This window comes from Sorex fumeus, unplaced genomic scaffold, assembly GCF_029834395.1.
Source record: "Sorex fumeus unplaced genomic scaffold, SorFum_2.1 ptg000006l, whole genome shotgun sequence".
Taxonomy (NCBI): domain Eukaryota; kingdom Metazoa; phylum Chordata; class Mammalia; order Eulipotyphla; family Soricidae; genus Sorex; species Sorex fumeus.
The window spans coordinates 58,735,236-58,762,752 of NW_026606063.1; the positions used below are offsets into that span (position 1 = coordinate 58,735,236).

The 27,517-nt window shown below is 41.5% G+C and overlaps 1 protein-coding gene across 1 annotated transcript in view; it reads left to right on the forward strand.

Moving 5' to 3' along the window:
• Nucleotides 1-27,517, forward strand: part of ACOXL (acyl-CoA oxidase like) — a 388,417-nt gene that overhangs the window by 281,552 nt on the left and 79,348 nt on the right. The window contains exon 15 of the mRNA XM_056126755.1: nucleotides 4,969-5,080. Coding sequence (XP_055982730.1) covers nucleotides 4,969-5,080 — 112 coding nt within the window. The remainder of the gene's footprint in view (nucleotides 1-4,968; nucleotides 5,081-27,517) is intronic.

A 27,517-nucleotide genomic window follows, 5' to 3' on the forward strand; every position in this document is an offset into this window, starting at 1 on the left:
GTTTATATTTTTTTCAGTCAAATTTCCCCTTTGTTGATATTCTCTGTCATACCTTTGTTTTCTTCACTGACATGCAAAAATATGTTATCTCCTTTATTTCCTTTTTAAAATGCATGGCTGTTATCTTTTGCAAAATTCTTACAGTTTTTAATTGGAAGACAAATTATAGAATTCTCAATCCCAAATGTATTGAGTTGATTTCTAAGGATCATATTCATTAGAAAACATCTTAAAAAAGTGCAACAAGTGATAGGATGGGATATTTTCTATAGGCATAAAATGAAAGTAAGAAATGTATAATCTGTGCTTTTCTAGTTCTTTTTTCCTTACTACTGCCCAGGCTTTTATTTATTTAAGCTGTAATCTGTCTTTAAATTTGAAAACATGAACTCCCGATTCTAGGGCTCAAGTCTCTTACTTTGATGTTTCAATTTGTCCTGGCACATATCACAGCATCAGTGCATCTTTTTAAGTTGTCTAATCTGGAATGGGTAATATATGGTATGGATGGCTTTCCTCCCAATTTACTATGTAGAAAATGGACTGACAACAGAAGGAGTTGAAAGAATTGCACAATCCCCATAAAAATCCGTTCCATCCATTCAGGAAACCTGTTCCCAAATTTGCTGCAAATCATATGCTCTTTCATTTCCTTTCCAGACAGCCAAAAAGAGATTGCTTCCATCATTTTGAAAACATAACAGACTCTCACCCATATGCAAATCTATAGTTCTAGCAAACTTTCCAATGTAGACTTGAGATGTGCCAAAGGCAGCATTCTCATGGTAAATATTTGGAAAGTTCTAGTCGATTTAATTTATTTTTGTCTTAATTATTAACCTCAAAAACAATACACATCTCTTTCCCACATATTTAGTTCATATGTTACTGTTTCAATCTGTCTATGTTTGACTACTTAAGTCCAGAATCTTTACTTTGATTTTTATGTTGACAAAATCTTTGTCATCTTGTACAGATATAGAAACATGTACATGTGGTATCCTGGGCACTCCTGTAGACACTGGTGATAAATTAGAGACCATGGTTTCTCGGTGTTCATGGAGCATATATTTCAGTAGAGCAGCTAAATGGCATTCATGTTAGCAACCCTCCTGAGAGGTGCCCATGATTGGCTGGGGACACAAAGAAAGAAGACTGAAAATGTTTCTGCTCTCCAAAATCTCCCCCAAGAAAGCAGCTGTTTTTTGAAGTAACAAAAAGCTACCCCTCATTTGAACTTTAGGAAGAATGCATAATAGCACTGAAAAAAATTCTCCTTGAGACCAGATGAGGAGGGCAGGGCTCAGCAGAGAAGGAAACTCATGGGCAAGTACTTTTTGCAAAGGGGCTAAACCATGTGCAGATACCATCATTCTGCAAATCTACCTAGTGAGTGCTGCCTCTTCCCCTCCCTACAGGGCTGCCACTAAAGCTCTACCTCCTCCTCAGTCCACACTCCCTTAGGAGGCTGTGGACATTGAGGGAAGTCAAGATGCTGCATTTACTTGAGTACCTTGCCTGCTGTATTATGAATGCCTTCAAGTATTCATCAAAGTTAAAAGAATTCGTGTGCATTCATGTGCCCGCCACCTTGATTCTACTTTTAATAATTTATTGCACCTATTATTATAATTACTATTATATTGGTTTGGAGACAATCCCCAAATGATTCAAAGTATACATTATTAACTACAGTTTATTATTTGTAGTTTTTTCTTATGTAGAAACCATGTGTAGTGAAATTCAGAAATCACAAGTGTGAATTCACTGATTTTTGTATTTAGGTACACTTATGTACCTGAAATTTTTATCAACATCACTCCCAAAGTTCTCTTATGTTCCTTTTCACAATCCCTATGGCCACCACCCCAGATTAGTTTTTTTCTGTTCTAGAATTTTTCTTGGGCTGGAGTGGTAGCACAGCGGGTAGGTTGTTTGTCTTACATGTGGTCGACCCAGGTTTGATTCCTCCACCCCTCTCAGAGAGAACGGCAAGCTACTGAGAGTATCCTGCCCGCTGGCAGAGCCTGGCAAGCTACCGTGATGTATTCAATTTGCCAAAAACAGTAACAACAAGTCTCACAATGGAGATGTTACTGGTGCCCACTCCAGCAAATCGATGAACAATGGGAGGACAGTGCTACAGTGCAGAATTTTTCTTAAGTACAGCTATATAAAGGTAATCTATATTCAGTTTATTAACTTGACATAATGTTTTGAGATTTATTTATGTCATCATATGTATTTGCTCATTTTTCATGGTTGATTAACATTCTATCTTTAACTATACTGGCACTTGTTTTCCATTCTCTTACATTCTTTTGACATTTCTATGTTCCTAGTTTTCACTCCTGGAGTAGAACTACTTTGAATGTTTATTTAAAAAACCCCTTTTAAAAAATGAATATTTTTATTTCTGTGAGGTAAGTAGTAGGAGTTGAATTGCTGGGTGTTTTTTCTGTTTTATGAGAAAATGTGAGAAATTTTCCAAAGTGATTTTTATTATTTCACACTCCATTAACAAGTATCACACTTCCGATTAGCCCATATTCTCAGCAACACCTAATGTTGCCTGTGTATTTTATTTTAGTCATTAAAATGGGTGAGTATTGCTGTTTCATAGTGGTTTTCAATAACATTTCCCTGATAGCTAACAAGGTGCTTTTGAATAAAGTTTTATTTAATCTTAGATTAACTTTGGCCTTCTTGTTAAAATACACAATTAGAAGCATGCTGCCTTTTATGTTATTCCTCCTTATGAGACTACAGTGTTCTATGCTGGGTGAAGTTTCTAGATCTAGGTGGGCCATAGTCACTCCTGACAAGTGAGTGAAGATTTCCTTTCTCTCTAAGATGCAGATATAATATCAATATACTGCTCTTCTTCTATTCCCCCTCCTCCTCCCCTTCCTCCCCATTTTTATATTTTCCTTAAATATATATATTTTTGCCACACTCCTGAATGATCAGTTTATTCCTGGCTCTCAGCTTAGGGATCACTCATGTCAGGATTTGAAGAACCGTCCGAAGTGCTGGGGAATGAACCCAGGACAGCCCAGTACATATTAACTCTTTGACTGGCCCTGCTTCTTAAAGTTTCTTTCATGACTCCTGATTCGATCACGATCACGATCATCCTATTGTTTGTTGATTGCCTCGAGCAGGCACCAGTAATGTCTCCTTCTTCCTAGCCCTGAGATTTTAAAAGAGCCATATTCAATGCTCTTTCAGGGCTAGGAGAATGAGACCTATCATTGTCACTGGTATTTGGCATATTGAGTACGACATGGGAAGTTTGCCAGACTCTGCCATGCGGGCAGGATACTTTCAGTAGCCTGCCGAGTTCTCCAAAGTAAAAATGAGATAATAAGGTGTTGCGCGACCACAAATGCGGCCGCGTGCTTTTGGGAGCTGGGTTTTATAGTATCTGGATCTTGGCCGTTCATGGGAACCACCTGGCACCAGCGGCAGCTGGTGGGTGTAATGCCTACCTACTGGAAGATGGGGGATCTGGGTGGAGAATCTGGTGGTGGCTCTTGATTAAACAGCAATAAGCTACTTGTCGATTTTTAAATTTTTGGTTTAATGAGAATAAGTTATTTGGGTCTTACTTTCCAGGGGGGGGATAGGGAATGGGACAACAAAGGGATGATTGGGTATGAGAAACCCTATGCGTGAATGAAGCATCGGCTGTATAGCTAGGTTCTAAAGACAAATTTCGTGAGATGTTTGTGTCACCCACAGAGGTATATGCGAAATTATCATGAAAGGCAAAATAAGCTACTTGTGGGTTTTTTATTTTGGTTTAATGAGAATAAGTTATTTGGATCTGACTTCTCAGGTGCATGGGGAATGGGAGGGCCAAAGGATGATTGGGGTATGTACACACACACACACACACAGAGAGACACACACATACACACACACATAAACACACAGTTATATACAAAGTTATCATAAAAGGTTGAATGGCCTGATTAAAGTCCACAGTGCTTTGAGGGAGGCATGGGTGCTTTGAGTTTGTGGTCTCTAATCTCAACTTCCTAGTGCCTCAAATTTCTCATTAGCTAAATGGGGAAGATAGTAATTAATTCCTGATGAAGAAAGTCATCTTTGTGACCTACTATCCCCTGTGCTTCCTTACACCCATTTCTCTGCCCTCTGGAGCTTCTCTTTACTTAGATACTAATGACCTCTCAGATAATACCCAAGCTTGACTGTGGTCTGTGGTCAGTGACCTCCCTCTGGTCTGCAGGTTACTGAATGTTATTGGGTCTCAGTTTCTCAACTTGAGAAATATATATTGGATTATCATAGTATTTTATTATAGAGTTATTGAACATATTTAAAAATCCATAGCAAATATTTAGCACAGCTCTTGATTTTATTGTTTATTGACAAATCCTTTGTGAAATTATTATAACATTATCATAAGATACAATTATTGTTGAGTTGTTAAAATAAACCTACTTGAAAAATCTGCATAACTGTTAATGAATTAAGCGATGTAAACAATAAACAAAATTTATAAATGTGATAGTGAAAAAATCAAGAAAAACAATTATGGGACCAGAAAGATAGTACTGTGAGTGGAGCGGGCAGAGTATATGCCTTGCATGCAGCTGACCCAGGCTTAATCCCTGGCATCCCATATGTTCCCCTGAGCACCACCAGGAGTAATTCATGAACACAGAGACAGGAGTAACCCATGAGCACTGCCAATGTGGTCCAAAAACAAAACAAAAAAAATCCCGATTATTTTTTATACCATAAAGAGCCAAATTTTGTACCATAAGAGTACAATAAGCCAAACATTTACCAAAAAAAAGAAGATGAAAAGATGCTTGACTAAAACAGTTGCTTGATTCTGAGTTTTTATTTGAGATATAAACCCTTATCTGTTTCTTCCTAGTGAAATTCTTTAATGAGAACAAGCAATAATGATAGTGACTCTTTTTCTTCTTTCAGTTTCCTGGCATTTAATGTGGACACAGTGGGCAATCTCACCTTTCTGTTGAAAGCAGTAAACTTTCGTGAAACAGTTCTTCAGCGGGGTTTGATGGCCAGAATTTACTACAAGGTAAATACATGTTGTGTGAGACTTTCCCTTTTGTCATGTGTTTAAGGCATGCTTTCACTGATGAATGGTTAACTAAATGTTGTCAAGGATGAGTCAGTTCAATTACAAGCTTCTGGGAATGGTGAAAATTCCCCCAGGCCATTTTGCATGACAGCTTTGCTTACTTTGAAGTCCAAGTTGCTACCGTCAATTCTTTTGTGCAATATTTTAAAATTCCATCCACAGGTATCATTTGGTTTCTATTGGATTGGTGAGTGAAGTAGTATCTTGAGAATATATTGTTCCCCAGGGGTGGCAGGGAGGCAGTGCATTGGGGATTAGCCTGAGACACATTTCGTTTCCTATCAAAATATCCATGACACTGCAAGCACATGAACCTTCCTTCATATCAACACTGAGAGAAATGTTGAAGGAATTTCCACCTAGTCCAGTGCCAGTGAAGTTGTTTGGAGAATATCCACCCCAGAATGACCTCTTTTCATCTGAATTCTAAATAGCCAACAAGACACCTCACCCAAAGCCTTACTCATTTCACCTCTGCTCACAGTTAGGACCTCTGAATTACCATAGCCTGAAATCAGACCACTCTCCTCTCCTTTATGGGAATAAAATTCTTAAGAGAGCCAGAAATGGATCATGCATAGCTTTCTTTGAATCTGTTTATATAGATTCAAAAGAGTATGTTCCTAACACAACAAAGAGTGAATAGAATGAAGAAGATAAGTGATACTTGGCTATGGATATTCGGCTAAGGAATGCTTTAGAGGCAAAAGCGCCCTGGGAAGAGAAAACTGTTAAGATCTACTCTGAAGGGCTAAAGCTGTGGCTGATTACTTGCTGGGACCTGAGGTAGGGTTATGCAAATCAATCCAGCCTTAAGGTATAGATCTGATGTAGCCCTTCTGGAACTCATGAACACATCTGGGTGGGTTAAGTCACTCCACATAACCTACCCGCTAGAGGATAGATTGATAAAAGTGTGAAATGCAAGGCAAAAATACTCTGCTTTCGCTGAAGAGCAGAATTAACAGTGGATAAAATGCAATCTATGAACTAGTCATCCAAGACTACAGAAAAATTGGCATCTTTTTCTTTAATTTTGGGGCCACAAAACCCAGCTATAGTCAGGGCATAAAAAATTAACATTTTAGCAAAAAATATCCTGTGTTGATCATAGCTTGCAAACCTAGAGTAAAGAAAATATTTCATAATCAACTAGAAATAAATAATAGTTTTTCCACAAAAAGAAAAATAGGCTGTCCTTCAGTCTTTATTGCCCAGCTCACATAGAGTAATATAGTAAAAGGTAAAGGTAAAGGCCCTCCCGTTGGTCGTCGATTTGCTTGAGCGGGCCCAGTAACGTCTCCATTGGAGACTTTGTTGTTACTGTGTCTGGCATATCGAATACTCTCGGTAGCTTGCCGGGCTCTCCGAGAGGGGCGGAGGAATCGAACTCGGGTCGGCCATGTTGGCCGCGTGTAAGGCGAACGCCCTACCCGCTGTGCTATCGTCTATATTATTTTGTTAGTCTATATCATAGTATATATTGTAGAGTAATATAGTCTTACCTCAGGCTGAACTCTGATCTATGAATACTGCTCCATACTAAATTTAATTCATGAGTTCAGGTAGTAAAAAGATATTTTAAGATGACTAAGAGTCAGACACAATGTGGCTTTCCTTAAAAACAATTTAAAGACCTAGGCCCGGATGAGCACTTCTGGGTATGACCCTGGCTGCTCACACAAACTAGGCTGTAACCAGGAGTGACAGGAGACCCCTGAGTTCTCTTATCCATGCTTGGAGTGCTCCCCACCCCCAACAAATTATTTATAGACCTGTTCTATAGGTCAACTAAAAAAATCAAAGGTAGTAACTCAAAATAAGCTATAAAAAGATTGATGGAAGCCAAGCAGTCAGTATATGGTTTCCTAAAATAGTTACAGCTAAATATAAAAGCTAAACACATTATTTGAAAGAAACATAACTTAAAGCAAAACTTAATTGGTTTATAATATATTATGTTTGTAGTATTTTTAAGGTAAGATCAAAGCTAAAGTCAAGTAAAAACCATGCTTAATTTTTTACTTTAATTGCAGGGTAGACCCATGACATTGTTTGGTCTGACTTTGATCATTGGAGAAACATAGGTTAAAATATATGGTTCACTAAATTGCAAGTCAACACGAGTACTAAACACAGGATGCTAGTTTCAAATCACTACAGAAGACAAAACAAAGGAGATAAACAGGTCCAGATGTTGGCATAATCAGAGTCAGAGCAGATCAGAAGGCCTGTTCCTGGGACCTGAAGAGCCTCCAGTGGGCTTCCTTCAGCTCAGCCTGCACCATGGCAGTGGGTGCTGGGGTTCTTCTTGGTTTCAGAAATTTTCCAAGATTTCATCCTAAAATCTTTTTCCTGGTCCTTGTGTTTGTGTTTAATTCAGTGTACAAGTCCACTCTCTCTGGAAAATTTAGTAAGTTCATTTCTTTGATTTTTTTCCCAGTTTGCTTTAGTTGTTTATATTCTACATGTGAATAGAACTATCTGGTAATTGCCTTACTTATTTCATTTAGCATAATTACCTTGAGTTCCATGCATTTTGTCCCTGAAGGCATGATTTCATCTTTTTAAATGGCAGAGTAGCTTTCCACTGACTATATATACCATAGTTTCTTTCTCTCTCTTTTTTTAAAGTAAATTTTTAAATTTTGGCACCATGATTTACAGATGTGTCCATAATAGTTTCAGGCATACAGTGTTCCCATATCAGTCCCAAAATCTGTGTCAACTTCCCTCCACCAGTGTTCCCAGGTTCCCTCCTGTGCCCCAGCCTAACGCCTTAACAGGCACATTTTTAAATTTAATTATTGTATATCGCACAGTTTCTTTCTCCAGTCATCTGTTGATGGGCTTTCACTTTGATTCTGTGTTCTGGCTATTGCTTTGCACACATGGTTGTGCAAATATATTTTCAAATTAGTATTTTCATATCCTTAAAATGCCTAGGTGTGGTGTTGCTGGATCTTACGAAGTTTCTATTTTTGTTTTTTTAAAAAATAATATTATAGTCTGTTTAGAACATTATTTCCATTTAAGTATATAAGAAGGTATCTTTCCATGTTGACGATACCTTTCCAAGGTATCTTTCCATGATCACACAATATTTGATGCTTTGGGGTTTTTTTATGCAATATCTGTAGCACTGTAGCACTGTCCTCCCATTGTTCATTGATTTGCTTGGGCCCAGTAATGTCTCCATTGTAAGACTTGTTGTTACTGTGTTTGGCATATCAAATATGTCACAGGTAGCTTGCCAGGCTTTGCCATGAGGGCGAAATACTCTTGGTAGCTTGCTGGGCTCTCAGAGAGGGGCGGAGGAATAGAACCTGGGTCTGCCTGAATGGCCGCATGCAAGGCAGATGACCTACTGCTGTGCTTTCGCTCCGGTATATACTTTTAAAATTTTACATACTGCTGAATTGCTGTTTACAAACATTAAACCAAATTTTACTGTGCCAGGGCCCATATTTCTTTACACCCATTTTTCTAACATTTTGTTTCTCCTGCTTTTTTACTCTCTTCAACATTTGAGTCTCTCTTCACCTTTACATATTTTTATTATATGTACATGTTTTTATTATATTACAAAACAGGTCCACTGCAAAGTATCTAGTTCTAATTTTACTTTCTTTATGACATTGGATGATCTCAGGTACTTATTAAATATTCAGAAATTATTTCTGCTCATGTTACTTCTTTTTCATAAAAAACACTACTTAGATGTATTGATTTTCTGATTTGAGGCCCAGAGAAAATCTTGATATGTGTTTTATGAACATAGGAAAATTAGATTAGATGTGAGGTATAGTGAAGAGATATAAGCAATTATCATAGGCCACTCTCAATTTCTGCTTCCATGGCTATAAATTGGAGATTATAAAGAGTAGAAATAATATGAACTTGTTGCAAAGACGGAGGATAGGATATATTTTTTAAATTATTTTTAAATATAGGAGTACTGCTAATTATTCAGCCATTGATGAAGCTGATTGAAGTGGACATGAACTCCACACTACTTTTTAAAAAAAATTTTAAATTGAATATTCGTAAGATAGACCATTATAAAGCTGTTCATAATTGGGTTTCAGTCATACAATGTTTCATCACCTTTCTCTTCACCAGTGTACATTTCCCACCATCTATGTCTCCTGTTTCCTTCTCACCATCCCCCAACACCCAGTTCCCATCCCAAACTCCCTCTATGGGAGACACTTTCCTTCTTTGCTCTCTTTCTCCTTTTCCTTTTGTGCATTATGGTTTGCAATACAGGCACTAAAAGGTCATGGTGTTTGTTCAGGGCATTCCGTATTTTAATTATGTCAGTAATGCTGGGGGACCTTTTTAACTGGGTGGCAGCTTTGGGGTGTTGATGTGACTGTCAATGCTTCCAGAAATACAGGGAGGTGGGGGTTGGTAGCCCATCCCGACCCCAAGAATGCCTGGAGATTTCAGTCACAAAACTTGCCTACCAGAATTTTCAGCAGATTGTGTCTCAGTGAGATCTGTCCTGAGATGGTGGAGTCAGGCTAGGGGTATGGTGGTGATTTTGGATTGTGGAAGCAAGCGGTTGCCAGGGGTTCTGTATGGGCGGACTCCAGGCTGACCTGCCCCCCTCCGATTTACCCCACTCTGTTCAGCCATGCGTGGGTCCAAGATAAATTGGGGCTTTTTATCTCTTTCAAAATTTATTTATGGGTCTCTGAAATAAGGCCGATAAATGAGCTTGTATAGCTGAGACAGAGGTGTTTTGTGTGTGTGGCTCCCACAAACCTAACTTTTGGCCATTTAATTTCTTGGTAAAATTGGTCCCAAGTTGTTGGGGTCTGACCAAAGGCACAGCACCAATTTTGGGGTATCAGGAAGCCTGAAGGCACCATCAAGCTGCTGATGCACTAGCCCCACAGGTACAGGTTGATCTGCTGGCAGCACCATCCCCCCTTAGAATACCATTTTTAAAAGCATTTTTTAAAATTATGAATCTTAATCTTATGTTAGTTATCTTAGTTGTTACTATGAGTGTATTCAATTCAATCAAATATGCATTGAACAGTGTGGATTTCTATAACTAAGCATGGAATGACTGCAAAAATTTTTAAGATACATTTCTGCCTTTGGTGAAGTCATTTGTTTTCATCCAAGGTAAAAATGAAATAAGTGATGAATTAAAATAAAACCTGCAAGCTTAGAGGAAAGAATATTTACTTCTTCTATATTTTAATTGTATTTTTGGCTCAGCTAGTTACATGTGTTGGCTTATAGCTACCTACATTAATTTGAAGTATCTTGAAATAAGATGAATCTTTAGCAACTTGGACATCTGACCCAAATGGAGTCTGGACAATAGTCTTTGGACAGTGTCCAAAGGAAGGTTATTTTATCTAAAATGCCAAGGTCTTATTAAAATAACCATGTGATTTGGTTCAGACCAAAAAAAAAGCAAAAAAATCATGAGTGGTTTTTAGAAATCTGTGTTTTTTTTCCAGCCCTTTACTAATGTTCTTTACTCTTCTTTACATACAGATTTTGTATTAGAGAAGCTTGACCAACCTTTGACAGCTCTTTACACAGATAGTCTGCCTACCCCAGGGCCAGTGCTGAGAGCTGCAGTTCAGTGTGAACTGGAGAGTCAGGACCACCAAGTCCTTGGGAAAGAACAAATCTTTTCATTTGTTAATGACTTCCCTGACTCGGTGTAGCTAGGATCTGACTCCCATTTGGCCCTTTAGTGTCCTAGTGGCCAGAGAAGGAGCCCAGGCCCAGAACTTCCCTTGAAAGTTCTCCATTTTCCCAAAATCATGTTTCTAGCATCACTCATCCCGGGCTGCAGAGAAGCACACAAATCATAAACAATAGCTTGTCACTCTGAGAAAATGCTGTTTACAAATTCTGTCCTGCTATGGAGAAAAATCTAGGCAGACACATAGTTTCTGTAATCAATCAACAAATGACTCTTTTCAAATGTGCCAACAAGATCGGGCTGGTGGAGAGCTGAGAACACAGAGTATATCCATCCCCTTTGATTATTCTGGTTAACCAAGGCTGATACATGTTTTCTTTCTCCTTACCTGTCACCTTCCCTCAGAGCAATGGTTCCCCTTCTCCCAGATTTGTAAGAATCACCTAGCAAACAGTTATATTAAAAACTGTATTCATGGCAGGATAAGACAGAATCAAGGGAAATGGGAGGCAGTTAGTAAATGAACATTATGAACCATCCTTAAATCCAGGGGCATGTAACTAACTGAAAGCAGCTGCTATCTTAAGAACTCTATTATTTTTACATTGTTCAGAGTTTGCTATTTGTCTGAATAAGACTTGTTGGAAGCTGGAAATAAGGTTATCAGAAGTTTAACTTTTTAGACCTCTTACATTTAGAAAAATCACTGTCACCTATAGTTTTTAATACGGTCAGCTCTTGATTTAGCATGTTAAAGTGTAATCATGCCATAGTGATTCTATAAAAGCTTTATAATGACAGTGATTTTCTTATCATTTTAGACTTACATCATCTTTGCTTAGGTCACTTGTGGGAGGATGACTCTTATCTGACTTCTTGTCCATGCAAAATGGGAGCTGTTCCAGTCAGCAGTTGGACAGCAGACATGTGATCATCCGTATCTCTATGAGGAAGGGTTCTTCATGGGCTTTGGTGAGGGGGTTCTTTTAAGAGGCAACACGCAGTAGAAAATGCCATAATTGTTGAATCCAGAAGGAGAAAACCCGGCACTGATTTTCATGAAGTTCCCAGAGTTTGAAGGTGAAGACTAGGGGAAAGAAAGGAACCACAGCTGGGGTGTGCTAAGTCCATTTTTAAAAAGCCAGCTGGTAGTGTGAACTACAGATTTTGGATTTAAAAATCTCATGGCAGAGAAATGCCAAGAGATTTGTTCCAGACACAAATCATGGAAGACAGGGACAGGAAGCAGCATTAGAAACCCAATTTCCTGAGTTCATAGTGCGTCTTGATCTTTCTGCCTCTTCTTATTTCTACAGTTCAGCTGAGATGGGAAGATGGAAAAAAAACTAGCTGATGTTATAGATGGGCCTTTGTCGTTAGAATATGGGCATTGCATGTGCAAAGACTACCTCATCCTATCTGAGACTCTTTTCCCAACTGCCACTTTGAATTCTTTGCCGCTCTTCAATGAGAGAGAAAGCTTAACAGCTCACAACTCCAACGAGAAGGGAAAGGTGAGCACTGGGCACATCCCAGTACCTGGTGGCTGAGGCAAGGGTAAGCGACAGTGTGCAGATAGCCTGCAGAGATAGGAAAACTGAAGCATGACTGTGCCAGTCACTTGGATACACAGAGCTGTAAAGACACCTGAGCTCAGCTCATCCCTCATTGTTCATAGCTAGTCACCAGAAACATTTCCACTTGGTGATCGCTCCCTCTCACTCGTTCCATTTCTCAATCTTTGACACCCAGGAGAATATTAGGAACCATGTTTACTCTTTGCTTATCTTAAAATCTTTTAAAAATTTACTCACCATGATCCATAAAGTTGTTGACAATAGAGTTTCAGGTACAGAGTGTTTCAATATCAGCCCTATTACCAATGTCCACATCCCTCCATCAACATCCCCAAACTGCCTCTCTGACCCCTCCCCCACACACACATCTGTCCCTATCTTGTCTTCTTCAAAGACATATTTTTAATTATTGTTGTTTGGGCCCCATGCTTACAACAGTGTTGACTCTAAATATATATATGCACGTACACACACACACACACACACACACACATCCCTCAGTCCTGATTCTTTTTTCTTAATTTCATTTATTTTTTTAAATGGATCCCCGTGAGGTTTAGTTACAGACTTACAAACTTTCGTGCTTGCATTTCAGTCATACAATGATCGAGTACTCAACCACCAGTGCCCATTCTCTACCACCAATGATCCCAGTATATCTTTCCCCACTCCCACCCGATTCCCCACACCCCACCCTGCTTTTTTGGCAGGGCATTCTCTTTTGCTCTCTCTGCATTTGGGTGTTGTGGTTTGCAATAGAGGTATTAAGTGGTCATCATGTTTGGTCTATAGTCTATTTTCAGCATCTATCTCCCATCCTGAGTGAGCCTTCCAAGCACCCTTTATTTGGTGGCCCCTTCTCTATCTGAGCTGCCTTTCCCCCCAGCGTGAGGCTGGCTTCCAAGCCATGGACCAATCCTCCTGATTCAGCCCTGATTCTTATCCAGTGTTACTTCTAGACTTCCTCTTCTTGCTTCTCTCATCCATTTCTCTCCTTCCTTAACATTTCTGTTTCTATAATCTAGGTTCCAAGGATTTCCCCCACCTTTTATACCTTCCATTCCCTCATCATGTTATTCTGTACACCACAGATTAGTGAGGACATAGGTATTTACCTTGTCCTGACTTATTTCACTTAACTTGATGTCCTCCTGTTCCACCTGGTTTACATGGTTTTAACCTTCCTTGCAACCGCATTATATTCCAATGTATCTGTATACCACAACTTTATTACCCACTCATCTGCCATTGAATCCCTTGGTTGTTTCCAAGGTATTCCATTGTGATGTAGTAGGAAGTGCTGTAATGAACATATCTTTTTTAAATGAAGGCTTTTATATCTTGGGAGGGGGCTAGATACTAAGAAGTAGAGTCACAAAATAATATGGAAGTTTTATTCTTTTCTTTCTTTTTTAAATTGAATCACCATGAATTACAAAGTTACAAAGATATTTATGATTGCATTTCAGGGTATATTGTTACAATGTCAATCCTGTCACCAGAGCCCACTGCCATCCACCATTGTCCCCAGTTTCACTCCCACACCCATAGCCTGCCTCTGTGGCAGGCACTTTTCCCTTCCCCCATTGTCCTAGTGTTCTCTTCCCTAAGTTATCCCCATCCTAGTGGCAAGCTTCAGCAAGAGACGTTGGGAAAACTGGTTACCACATGCAAAAAAAAAAATGAACGTAGACCTCTTTCTAATACCAACTACAAAAATCAAATGAAAATGGTTTAAGGGGCAGCAGGGAGGGCATTTGCCTTGCATGTGGCCAACCCAGACTTGATCCCCAACATTCTATATGATCCCCTGAGCACCACCAGGAGTAATTCCTGAGTGCAGAGCCAGAAGTAACCCTAGGTATCAGACCTAAATCCATAAGTTACTTAGAGGAAGATATAGGCAGAAGTTTTCATGACATTGAAGCTAGAGACATCCTTAAGGATGAAATGCCACTGACCAAGCAAGTAGTAGCAAAGATAAACAAATAGGATTACACTAAACTAAGAAGTTTTTGCACCTCAAAGGAAACAAAACCAGATTACAAAGACAATCTACAGACTGGGAGAATTTATTAGCCACCACTCATCTGACAAAGAGTTAATATCCAAGTTATTATTACTGTTTTGAGAACTCCTCAGAGTGCTTTCCATGGAGAATTGCCCAAACAATATTCCAACCAGCAATGTATGAGAGTTCCTTTCTCACTAGTTATTCACCAACACAGCTTGTTTCTAGACATTTTGATATATGCCAGTTTCACTGGTGTAAGATGATATCTCATTGTTATCTTAATTTGGATTTCCCTGGTGACAATGAACACTTTTCCTATACCTATCAACCATACATCTTTCTTCTTCAGAGAAGTGTTCATTTTCTTCCCCCATTTTTAATGGGCTTATTGGATTTATCATTGTTAGTATTTATTGTTGGTGCTGATAAATTATATATATATATATCTTGAGTATTAACCCTTTGTGTGACATGTTGTGTGCAAATATTCTCTCCTGTTCAGTATATTTTAATTTTATCCCACATTTCTTTAGTCATGCAGGAACTTATTAATTTGATATATCCCCATTTGTTTGTTTTTATTTCTGCTGGCTTTCCAATGTAATCATATCATTGAACATTCTTTCTCTCTCTTATCCTCACTTGTCCACTCACTTGTCTCACTTTCTCCACCTTTCTCTCACAGAAAACACTCATATTGATCTCAATAGGGAAACCAATATACATAAGGAATTGAAAGGAAAAAGGTAAGATGAAATGAATGTAAAAGAAAAGAAATAGAAGTTGTGTTCCTGATAACTGCATAGGTAGAGTTTCCTTCAGGTGTGAAAGCTGGAAAGTTTTCTTGAGGATGAGGGGAGTGGAGTAGGGGTATCTAAAATACCCTACTTAGTCACACATGGACTGCATGATGAAACAAAACCCAATATCCAAGAGGAAAGGAAAAGAACCAATCATCAATAATGCAGAAAATAATAATAAATAAATGACAGAAAGATTGTAAAGGAAGAAATAAAGCTGTCTTGATTTGCAGGTGAAATATCAGAAATAATAATCACATGGAAAAATCAGAAATAATTTATAATAAAACACCCAAACCTCTATCAGAACTAATAAATCCACACTGGTTTACAGGTTAGAGACTCAATCACTTGATCACTTGACATCACGTTACTCATCCACTTGTTCGAGTGGGCACCAGCAATGTCTTTATTCATCCCTGTGGTGTGCTAGGGTAGCCCAATGGTATCTGCGCATTCTAGGAACATGAACAGCCTCAAACCAATCGTTCAGGGTCTTCACAAAGAAGTCTGACCATCTCATAGATGGGCGGCCACGCAATCTTTTGATGTCCCGTGGAATTCAGTTGTAATGGCTCTAGTCCAGTGGTCGTCTCCAAATCTCATTATGTGTCCAGCTCATCTGATTTTCGACATCTTGGCAAATGAGACAGTGTCCCTGATTCTTGATCGTTGATGGAGGTCGGAACTCTGGATTCTTTCTCTCATTTGAGTGAAGCGTGATACTCTAAGCATGGCTCTTTCGATTCCTCTTTGGGAGACCCGAATAGCATTCTCATCCTGTTTTCGTAGGGCCCAGGTCTCTGAGGCGTATGTTAATGCAGGAAAAACAGTGGAATTGAAGAGATGTACCTGGAGCCAGAGGTTCTGCATCCTCTTTGCTATTTCTTCGACGCTCTTGAAGGAGTTCCAAGCCACTCTCTTCCTCCTGCACAACTCAGGTGCCAGGTCATTCATCATGTTAACTTCTCAACCTAGGTACACATAACTTGCATTTGGAGATGATCGTCCTGTTGAGAGTGAACGGAATGTCATGAACGAGACCATTTCTCATAAATATTGTCTTTGTGAGATTTAGCTGTACTCTGACCTTTCCACACTCATGGTCGAAGTCAGCCAGCATTTGTGCCACTTGGCTGATGTTTGGTGTTATTAGAACGATGTCACCAGCGAAGTGGAGGTGGGGTAGTTGCCGACTGTCTATCTTCACTTCTATCTATCTCCCATTCCTTCCCATTCCAGTTGCCATATGATGTTCTTGAGGGTGGCACTGAAGAGTTTCAGTGAAATGTTATCACCCTGCCAAACCCCTCTCTTGACGTCAGTGATCATCTCCCTGCAGAATGGTGAGATCCTGGTAGTGAATCCGCAATACAGCTCATGGAAGATCCTGATGTTTTGAATTTGAACGCCATGTTTGACTAGGGCCTCGATGACCACTTCAGTCTCAATAGAATCAAAGACCTTCTTTAAATCAATGAACGTTAGACAGAGCGGCATCTTGAACTCCCGAGAAACCTCAATGAGCTTGGTTATCGGGTGGATATGGTCGATGGTGCTGAATCCTTTTCTGAAACTGGCTTGCTCGCATGGTTGTCCTTCATCTAGTGTTCTGCCAATCCTATTCAGGATGACTCGAGTGAACAGCTTGTAGACGACAGACAACAGGCAGATCAGGTGATAGTTGCCAATGTCGTGGATGTCTCCCTTCTTGTACAGTAGTGCAAGTCCTGTTGGTTTTCCATTGGGACGAAACCTTGCATTCAGACAGGTAGCATGTGAAGAGCCGAGCCAGTGTATTGATGAGTACTGATGGTAGGTTCTTCAGGTGTTCAGGTCTGACCTTGTCTGGGCCGGGTGCTGTTCACTTCTTTACTGATGAAATGGCATGTTGGATTTCAGAAGGAAGAACATTGGGAATGACATATCCATCCTGCAAAATTTGGTATGTGGGCAGGTGGACATGGCTATCAAAGAGATCCGAGTAGAAGTCATGGATAATCTTCTCCATTGCCCTTCTGGAAGATGTGATAGATCCATCAGGACGTCGGAGGGCAGTCATCCTGGTCTTATAGTGGGTGAAGGACAGGCGGGCATTGCGAATGCTTTTCCCAGCTTCTGTCGCGTCTGCCAGCACTGCTGCTCTTCTCTCTTTGAGGTCTTCGTTTATCGCTTCTCTGCACTACTTTTCAAGCTGGGATGTTCGCTTGTGGTTGCCTGAACCCTGCCCTAAGCCATGATGGTGAATGAGCTCCAGAGTTTTCAAAGACAGGCGTCTTTTTTTGGCTATCTCTCTCTCGGCGTTCTTCGCACAATCATGGAGGTGCTGAACCAGTTGATCGTATTCCTCATCAATGTTGTCAATGACGGTATCTTCCCATGTTGCTGCAATAGTGCCAGAGAACTCCCAGTTGGTGGTTGTTTTGGGAGTTCACTTCTTAACTTTGCATTCCTTTCTCCCCACTCTGTGAAGTAGAATTTTGCACAAAAGAGATGGTGGTCCGTTCCCGTTTGGAATTTTGGGACAACAGCGACATCAGTCAGGAAATACCATCGATTGAAATGATGTGGTCAATTTCGTTGTGGAACTGTCCACCGGGAAACTCCCATGTCCAATGTTTAGATTCGGCCTTCTGGAATTGTGAGTTACCATGGTGTCAGTGTCCTTGTCAACACGAACTTGGCCATAAACCTTGACTCATTCTAATGCCTAGCGATAGCACAGCAGTAGGGCATTTGCCTTGCATGCAGCCGGCCCGGTGGAGCAGGGTTTAATTCCTCTGCCCCTCTTGAAGAGCCCGGCAAGCTACCAAGAGTATCTCACCCACACGGCAAATCCTGGCAAGCTACCTGTGGCATATTCAATATGTCAAACACAGTAACAAGTCTCATGATGGAGACATCACTGGGCTCACTCAAGCAAATTGATGAACAATGGGAGGACAGTGCTACAGACAGTGCCTAACAACCCAAATCGGATGATTACACTTGAATAGATGTGGCTCACTGCCAGCAGTTTCTGTCTTCATTGTCTACTCACCAACATCCAGTTATGATGAAGGACAAATTGAGAAGTTCTAGATGGAGCTGGAGAAGTTCTATAAAGAAGACCACACCTTCTACAGGATCATTGTCAGTGATTTTAATGCCAAGATAGGACTGAGAAGATCAGCCGAAGAACTCCACATTGGGACCCATGGCCTAGAATGGAACGAACAGGGTGAGATACTGTCTGAGTTCATCATGTCGACCAAGAGACTCAATATTAAAAACAAATTAGTCGGGGAGGGGTTTGCTGTGGAGTGATAGTACAGAGGCACTTTCTTACATCAGCTGATCTGTGTTCCATCCCTGGACATTTTATATAATTCCCTGAACTCCACCAGGAGTGATCCCTGAGAGTAGAGCCAGGAGTTATCCCTGGGCACCACCAGGTGTGGCCCCCCACAACAAACAAAATTAGAGTTTTGCATGCGACAAAAAAATTAGAAAATAAACATGTAAATTTAGATGTATAATATCATTAAAAATATGAAGCTCATAAGCATATTTTAATAATAAAAATTCAAGCAAGTGCATTAAAATTTGCAGAAAATAATTAAATAACATTTCAATAGGTGGAGAATACCCTGTTTGTGCATTGAGAATACATCATTATTCTGTTGTTTATCCACCTCATTTTGGTCTATAGGTCTGTCACAAATCTTAATAAAAATCTCAGCAGGAATTTTATAGAAACTCACAAGCTGATCTGGCAATTCATGTGAAAATACAAATGGCCTAAACTATTCAAAACAATTACGAAGAAATTTGGATTTGCATCACTTCATTTCAAAATTTATGCCAATGCTCCAGTCATCTACTGTATGACTTTTGAACAAATAAATCAGCAGAACATTGCAGAGTTTAGAAACTGATCCACATATATCTATTTGACTTTTTACAACAGTAGCACTGTAGCATTGTCTCCCGTTGTTCATCAGTTTGCTCAAGTGGGCACCAGTAATGTCTGACAACAAATTGTGAGACTTCTTGTTACTGTTTTTGGCATATCGAATATGTCACGGGGAGCTTACCAGGCTTTGCCGTGTGGGCGAGATATCCTCAGAGATTACCAGGCTCTCTGAGAGGGGCAGAGGAATCAAACCCTGGTTGGCCGTGTGCAAGGCAAGCGCACCTATCCGCTATGCTATCTCTCCAGCCCACTGCCACAGGCAGCGAGAAGAAATGACCTTTAAGGACGTGTCCATCACAGGCATCTGAGGCCTGACAGACTCTGAATAAAGGAGCTTTCATTTCATTGCTATTGCTTCAGCCAAACAGTCCACTGAGTCTCCCCTGGCCAGAAGGCACTTGCCATTGAAGCCCCTGGAATGATCCTACAGAATCCCAGGATGAGCGAGGCTGCTTTTCAAGGTGGAGTCGATCTGACTTGACTGATGTCCCTATGACAATGGCTCTGGCTCAAGAATCCACAACTCTTTTTTTTTTTTTCCCCTTTATTTTATTTTTTTTTTAAAGTTGTAGATTTACAATTTTTTGTGCTTTGGTTTCAATTATACAATGATCAGATACCCATCCCTCCACCAGTGCCCATTTTCCACCACCATGGATAATATCCCTCCCACCCCCATCCCCCCATCCCCCCGTCTCTGTGGCAGGGCAATCCCCTGTGTTCTCTCTCTCCTTTTGGGTGTTGTGGTCTGCAAAAGAGGCATTGAGTGGCAAACATGTTCAGTCCATAGTCTACTTTCGACATGCATCTCCCCTCCTGGGAGGATCCTCCAAACATCCTTTATTTGGTGCTCCCTTCTCTATCTGAATAGCCCTTTCCTCTAGGATACCCGGCTGGCCTCTAAGTTATGGAGTAATCCTCCTGGTGCTGATCTCATCTAAGAGAATCCACAACTCTTGAGGGCCTAAGACAGTTCACTAAGTGTCAGCAATGGTATCTGGGTAAAGCCAGTTAGCAGAAGCAGAGATGTTAGAACACAACACAACCTTTTACAACAGTACAAAAGAAATTAAATGACAAAAATTATCTGCTAACAAAGCATGCAGAAAACTACTTTGAATTGAATAGGTCTGAACCCTGATCTATCTCTCCTATAATGTACAATAATTAATTTGATACTTATTATATGCTTAAAGTGAAAATATAAAATTTTCAGAAGAAAACATAGGAAAATATATTTTTGTCATTGAGGTAAATGAAAATTTATTTAAAAGAAGAGAAGAATCACCAAGTTCCATATAACATATTGGTTTTTTTTTTCAAATTTGAAGTGTTTGGTCTCCAAAATACAGTAATAAAAAAAAAAACAGAGACAAACCACAAATTCAGTAAAATTGTCTGTAATAAACTTTTTTGACAAAAACCTTCTATCTAGAATGTATAACAAACTCATACAATTCAATGATAAAATGACATAATGTGAGAAAACTTGCACAAAAGACTTGAAAAAGCTTTACAAAAGAAGATATAAGAATGACAATTAGCACATGAAACTTTGTTCAGTCTTATTAGTCATCAAGAAAAAACAAATTAAAACCACAATGAAATATCACCACACACCCACAAAAGTGGTTTTCACTAAGCAAAGATGATAATCACGACGACAACATAAGGCACCTAGACTTAACTTGCATAATTGCTGTTCTTAAGGTGATAATATTTACTCTATAATGCAGTATTGGAGTTCTTTATAAGATTAAAGATCTATACCTGTCCAAGGACCCAGTAATTTCCACTCAGTTTTTCAAGAAAAATTAGAACATGTTCACAAAAAGATTTTTACTAGGATGCTTGTTGCAGAGTTATGGTAATAACCTCCAACCCATTACAAGTATTGATAACAGTCCAAACGTTAGATTGGATAACCCATTTGCAATAGACTCATACAATGAAATTCTACTCAGTAATAAAAAGGGGATAAATTCCTGTTAAATGAAGTAGCACAAGTGCATTTTGTAGTCATTATGTTTAGTGAAAGAAATAAATGCTTTATAATCTATAATCTATTTCCATTCCATATACTTAAAACAAAGTGAGATTAATTGATAGTGATATGGGAATCATGAGTGCATGATATTGAGTGGGAGTGTAAACTGATTTTGTAAAATTTCTACATCTTGGCCTAGGTGATTACATGTAAAAAATTATCAAGCTATAAACTTATGATTCATATATACACATAAATATTTGTCACACATATGATTGTATGCATTTTATATCAGTGAAAATACCCAAAGATGTTATTTAAATCAGTATTGATCATAGTCGTAAAACATACAGCTCAATGCCATGGTACTGCAATGTTGAAATCCTGCAAAATAAACCCCTTAATCTAACCTCCCCCAAATCACAGTCCCCAAATATAAAAACCCAAAAGATTGAAATCCTGAGAACCCAAAGGAAGTAAAAACATAGGGGGGAAAATACCCCTAGCAATGGACAAAGAGAAACCTCATTGTGGTGTTGCTCTTACATCAGTCAGGGGCAAAGTAGATGATCCTTCTACTTGACCCCTTTGCTAAGACAAAGTCAAACGCATCTGTCTGCCTGCTTAACCTCCTGGTTTGGGAGATTGATGGCCAGTTATTGACCTACAATGTTCTGTGTAAAGTTTTGGGTGCCTGACACCCTGCTTTCTGTCCTGTCCTGTCCTCCCGTTGTTCATCGATTTGCTTGAGCGGGCCCAGTAACATCTCCACTGGAGACTTTGTTGTTACTGTGTTTGGCATATCGAATACATCATGGGTAGCTTGCCAGGCTCTGCCATGCGGGCGAGATACAATCGGTAGCTTCCTGGGCTCTCCGAGAGGGGTGGAGGAATCGAACTCGGGTCGGCCATGTTGGCTGCGTGCAAGGCAAACTCCCTACCGCTGTGCTATCGCTCCAGCCCATACCCTGCTTTCTCTGCTCATTTAATTGTTTGAAGAAGTTATTTGTAGGTGCTATCATTGCTTCCTCTTAGTGATCAGTGGAAATTCAGCTCCTAGAGATCCTCACCCAAGTATCTCCAATCCCTCTCCCTGACAAGCTCACAGAGGCTCAGAAACTCAGAGATTCTTCTCGGCAGTCTGTGACAAGTGCTATTTTAGAATTCCTAAAGGTTAGCTCAGACTATATGCTGTGAAATTAAAAGGCTTTGTTGGCACTTTAGATAGATGTTTCAACAAACAATGAAGCAGGGAGGAGGAGGAGGAGAGCTCTGCCCATTTTTATCTTGACTGAATAGTTCCTGATTTGAAAGCTGCTGCTCCCCGGGGACACAGCACACCAGGCACTGTGTGAGTTCGGAGTCTGCAAAGATGACTAAGGCTGGAAGACTGTCTGCTGCCTCCTTAGACTCAGGGTGGTGATCGTATCTACCAGAGGCGAAGTGGAGTGAGAGGGATCGTCAGCTGCGTTAGGGCTGCCTTATCCTATGAGTTGGGGTGGTGCTTGGTTCGGAGTGTCCTGAAGCCGGCTCTGGCCTGGTAATGGCAAAGCATGCCATGTCACATAACCTCCATGCAGAGATGGGAGCAAGTGCTCCAGACAGAGCTAAGCAGACCTTTAGAAGTAAGGCTCAGCCTGTAGGTGAGCAATTGGTGCATTCAGGCTGAACATCAAGGCAGAAGTATCCTGAGTTCTGGACTGGTAAGGCTGGCATAAAAGTGGCTGCCACTGCCAGTGCCTGCTCTGGGTGGTGAGACCTGTGCATCGTACAGAAGGGGCCAATATCCTTCCTTGCAGGTCACAGGCTGGAGCCCTTTGGTGGCAGGAAGATCATTGTGAACCCTCACTCCAGAAGAGCAAGGGTTCAGCCTGAGCTTTGGTGGTGGCACTGAGTGTGGGGCCCAGTTGGAGGGCCTTGGAACAGTTTTATGGTAAGAAAGTCAAGGGTCTAGAGCGATATCACAGTGGGTAGGGCATTTGCTTTGCACATGGCCAACTGGGGTTCAATTCCCAGCATCCCATATGGTCCCCTGAGCACAGCCAGGAGTAATTCCTGAGTACAGATCCAGGAGAAACCCCTGTGCATTGTCGAGTGTGACCCAAACAGAAAAAAGAAAGAAAGAAAGAAAAAAAGAAAGAAAGAAAGAAAGAAAGAAAGAAAGGAGGGAGGGAGGGAGGGAGGGAGGGAGGGAGGAAGGAAGGAAGGAAGGAAGGAAGGAAGGAAGGAAGGAAGGAAGGAAGGGAGGGAAGAAAGGAAGGAAGGAAGGAAGGAAAGAAAGAAAGAAAGAAAGAAAGAAAGAAAGAAAGAAAGAAAGAAAGAAAGAAAGAAAGAAAGGCAAGAAAGTCAAAGGTGGGTGTGTGGGGGCCTTATCCTGGGAAAGCAAAATGAAGCTGGGGACTGAACCCTGATAAGCTTCCATGCTGTGGGTTCCATATTTCCACCTCATCCCCGTTCTCTTGACTCAATCCCCTCCCCATGCCTGAACAGATGACTTTTCTGCCTATTGTACTTGTTGCCTTTCCCTCACAGCCCCAAGAATGCCTCTCCAACTGCCTTGCAGGCCCAGCACCTGCAGAGATTCGGAAAGCAGCAATCTTGAGGCCTGATTCTTTCCATGTATTATGTGTCCACTTTTCTGCCTTATGTCAGCTTCAAGCAGTCACTAAGGACCTTCAGATTCCATAACGTAGTCTTCAACTAAATGCAGAGTGTATTATTGAAACAAGATCTTTCTAGCTGACCTTACTCCAAATGAATGCTTTAGTGCCTGTAAAATCTATTTAAGCCCTCTAGGTGCCCTCTGCTCCCCCCGCCTCCCATCCCCCACTTTCCTATTTCTTTATCCACCATAATAGGTCAGAGGAATTTTTTAAGTGAGGAATGGAGAGGGTATCAACCATTAGTTTATTTACATACCTGTTGTTGAACATTATCAAGATAGATTTCAGAAGCCTGGAGTTCAAATGTATGTCGAGTGACCAAAAAGAACGTATCATTCAGCAATCAGTTTCTCTTCTGAAAGGCCGAGTAATGAAAAGCAGACTCTATCTGACAAGAAAGGGGAAGGGGAGGAGAGATTAGGAAGTAATAAATTCAATTATAGGAGCACTTTGCCAAGCCCTCTTGATTTCATGTTCTGACAATTTCAGTTAAGCCTTCATCAGGAAAAGATTCAGAATCAGGTCAGATCAAACGTGGGCTGGTCCCTACTCCTGGACCTCTTGTCTGTGGCAAAAATAGCCAGGGCTTCACTGGCACTTGATTCTGCCTTTGGAGGCTGTTCTGAGTATTGTGTCTCTGACCAGAGACTATGCAGATGGGAGGAGACACTGTGCAGACAGCCTGGCTCACCCTGGAGCTCCAGGCTCCCAGGAGTCCCAGCACCTTCTGTTCTCTCTCTCTCTCTCTCTCTCTCTCTCTCTCTCTCTCTCTCTCTCTCTCTCTCTCTCTCTCTCTCTGTTGGCCACATCTCTGTGCCCTGATTGTGCCCTGAGTTTTCTTTCACTCCAGTGCCTCCATGTGTTCTTTCACCATCTGGCCAGGTGGCTGTTTCCTGTGGTGGTTGGTCCTGACGGCTCTGCTGGGGTCTGTGTTGGTTGCATTTCTGTTCCAGTGGTGGAATGCAGGTGGAGAGAACCATCATATGAGCAGATAGCTGGTGTAAGAGAGGGTGTTCGTGCTGAGACCTGGGGTGTCCAGAGTGGAGCATGCATGCTTCCTGAGCCCCAGCATGCAACACGTTGCATTGGGGAAGGTGAGAATTTTGCTGCTGTGGATCCGGATGTCAGCTGGGGAAAGCCTTGAGTGAATGAGAATAAAATGGGGGCTAGGGGAAGGGAGAGGGGGAAGAAGTGCAGGTTCTTTATGTGCCAACACAGCTGTGCTAAACAAGCACTAACAGGGATAAGTCTGCCAGTGGGGGTTCCCCTAGCAATACTCTGTGGAGCCTGGCTTAGTGTGTGGTCATGTTGCTGGACGTCCCTGAGCTCGCCGGCCAGCCAGAGGGTCAGTGGGCAAGTGCCCATACTTACGAAGGGGGGCCCTTCATTCCTTCATTGTTGTTCATCTCTCATAGATGGTGTTTCTCTAGGAAAGTGTGTTGTGAATCCCTGTCTTAGATCCTTGTAGTTCGTTTCCCCAGACAAGGACTGCTGCTTCTAACAGGAAGCAAGCTGGCATTATAGGTAAAAGGTAAAGGCCCTCCCGTTGTTCATCGATTTGCTCGAGCGGGCCCAGTAACGTCTCCATTGGAGACTTTGTTGTTAGTGTGTCTGGCATATCGAATACGTCACAGGGAGCTTGCCAGGCTCTGCCGTGCGGGCGAGATACTCTTGGTAGCTTGCCAGGCTCTCCGAGAGGGGTGGAGGAATCGAACTCGGGTCGGCGATGTTGGCTGCGTGCAAGGCAAACGCCCTACCGCTGTGCTATTGCTCCAGAAAAAAAAATGCTCACCCTGGCTCTTTCTCCCAAGATATGGTAGGGTGTTAAGTCATATTTGTGTATGCTTCCATCTTTGCTTTATTTCACAACTCAAGGCAAAAGGACAAAGAATCCTCATTCCCAGATCAGAAAGCCACACGGGAGCCACTCTCTGCTGGATCTGCCACCCGCTTAGCACAAGGAACACATGAGGACCCACTGGTAGGCCCATTGTTGTAGTGGGAGTGGCAAGGGAAGAGGGGCCAGCAGCCCCAGGAAGACTGTTGGGGAAGTGAGTGATTCTGCCTGCACTCCCAAAGTCAAGCAGAGGGAAACACATGTGCTCTACACAGCAGTCTAAAGAGAAAAGGGGGAAATGTGAGAAAAGTATCAAAGTAGAAAAAGTAAATCAAGTTCCAGTGGGAAAGACAGAAAGAACAATGCAGGCTGAGAAACAGAAAAGTCAAAATGAAAATATAGAAGGAGAGAACAGAAGCAGGGTGGGGGAAAGACAAGGTCCAGAAAAATAGTAAAAATGCATAAAATTATAGAGAAAGGGAAGAGAGAAGGTAATTAAATAAAGATAGGAGAAAAGAAAGAAGCCCTCCAAGTAGATAGGCAGAGTGGGGAAGGAGGTGAGAGGGAAACCACAAAAGAGAGAGAGAGGAAGAGTGAAGAGGGGGGGGGAAGATGTGGATGAGTAGGGGGAGGGAGGAAGAGGACTAAGGCGAGGGTGGAAGAGAGGGAAAGGGAGAGGGAGAAAGAAGTGAGAGAGGCAGGTGGAGATGACAGAGCAGTGAGGCTCCCCCGGCCCTGGTCTTGGATCAGAGCAACCATCAGTTCTGAGGATGCCTTTGAGGCAAACCCGAGTATGCAGTGGGGCTGGTAGGATTCTGGGGGAAGAGGCTTGTGGAAAATGGGTGCCCCACCCACGCAAGGGTGCAGTCAAAGAGAAGAGGGTAGGGCTTGGAGAGAGCCCCAAGATGTAAAGGGGGAGACTTGAGGCAGCCCCAGAGGAGAGCAGAAAGGAGAACACGGACCTGCCACCTTAGAATATGGTGGTCATGGAGACCCCAGGCATGAGGGAGTCATGTGCCAGCACAGGCTGCCCAGCGTGAGAAGCCAACTCTGGAGGCTTGACATGACTTGCTGAGAAGGTCAGGGTGCCTCATAGCTTAGACTAAGAAGAGAAAGTCCAAGCCCAGGAGGGCCATGGCTGGATCTAGAGAATGAAATAAGGATGACTCCAGGCAGTCACTGTGTCCTGGATCCAGCATTGCACTAGCTCAGGTTCTGACTCTCTTGTTGAACAGCTCAGGAAGGAGCAGTGATGCTTTTAATCAGTTAGAGGGGGAAAAGTGGCTCAGGTAAGATACATGACTATGGTAGCTAGCCAAAATAACCAACTCATTTTCTCTTGTAGAAGACGGGGATAGGCAGCTCAGGGATGTGCAGTAGCTCCCGAGATGACCCATAAAGAAATATTCAAGGAATCACCAACACCCTCCATGCCTGTGAATATGATCTTGTTAGGAAACATGGTACTTGCAAATGTAATTAAGATAAGATGAGGCCATGTGGGATGCACTCTAATTGTGCCCTTATAAGAAGAAGAGAGACATCGTAGAGATCATCTTGTGAGGATCACGGTATCATTGTATCACTGTCATCCTGTTGTTCATTCATTTCCTCGAGCAAGCACCAGTAACGTCTCCATTCACCCTAACCCTGACATTTTAGCAAGTGCCACATTCGAGGCGCTTTCAGGGTTAGGGGAATGAGACCCATCATTGTTACTGGGTTTTGACATATTGAATATGCCATGGGGAGTTTGCCAGACTCTGCCATGCAGGCAGGATAGTCTCAGTAGCCTGCCGTGTTCTTCGAGAGCGAGAACTAGACAATAAGAGGTCGAGCAGCCGCATATGCAGCTGTGCGCTTC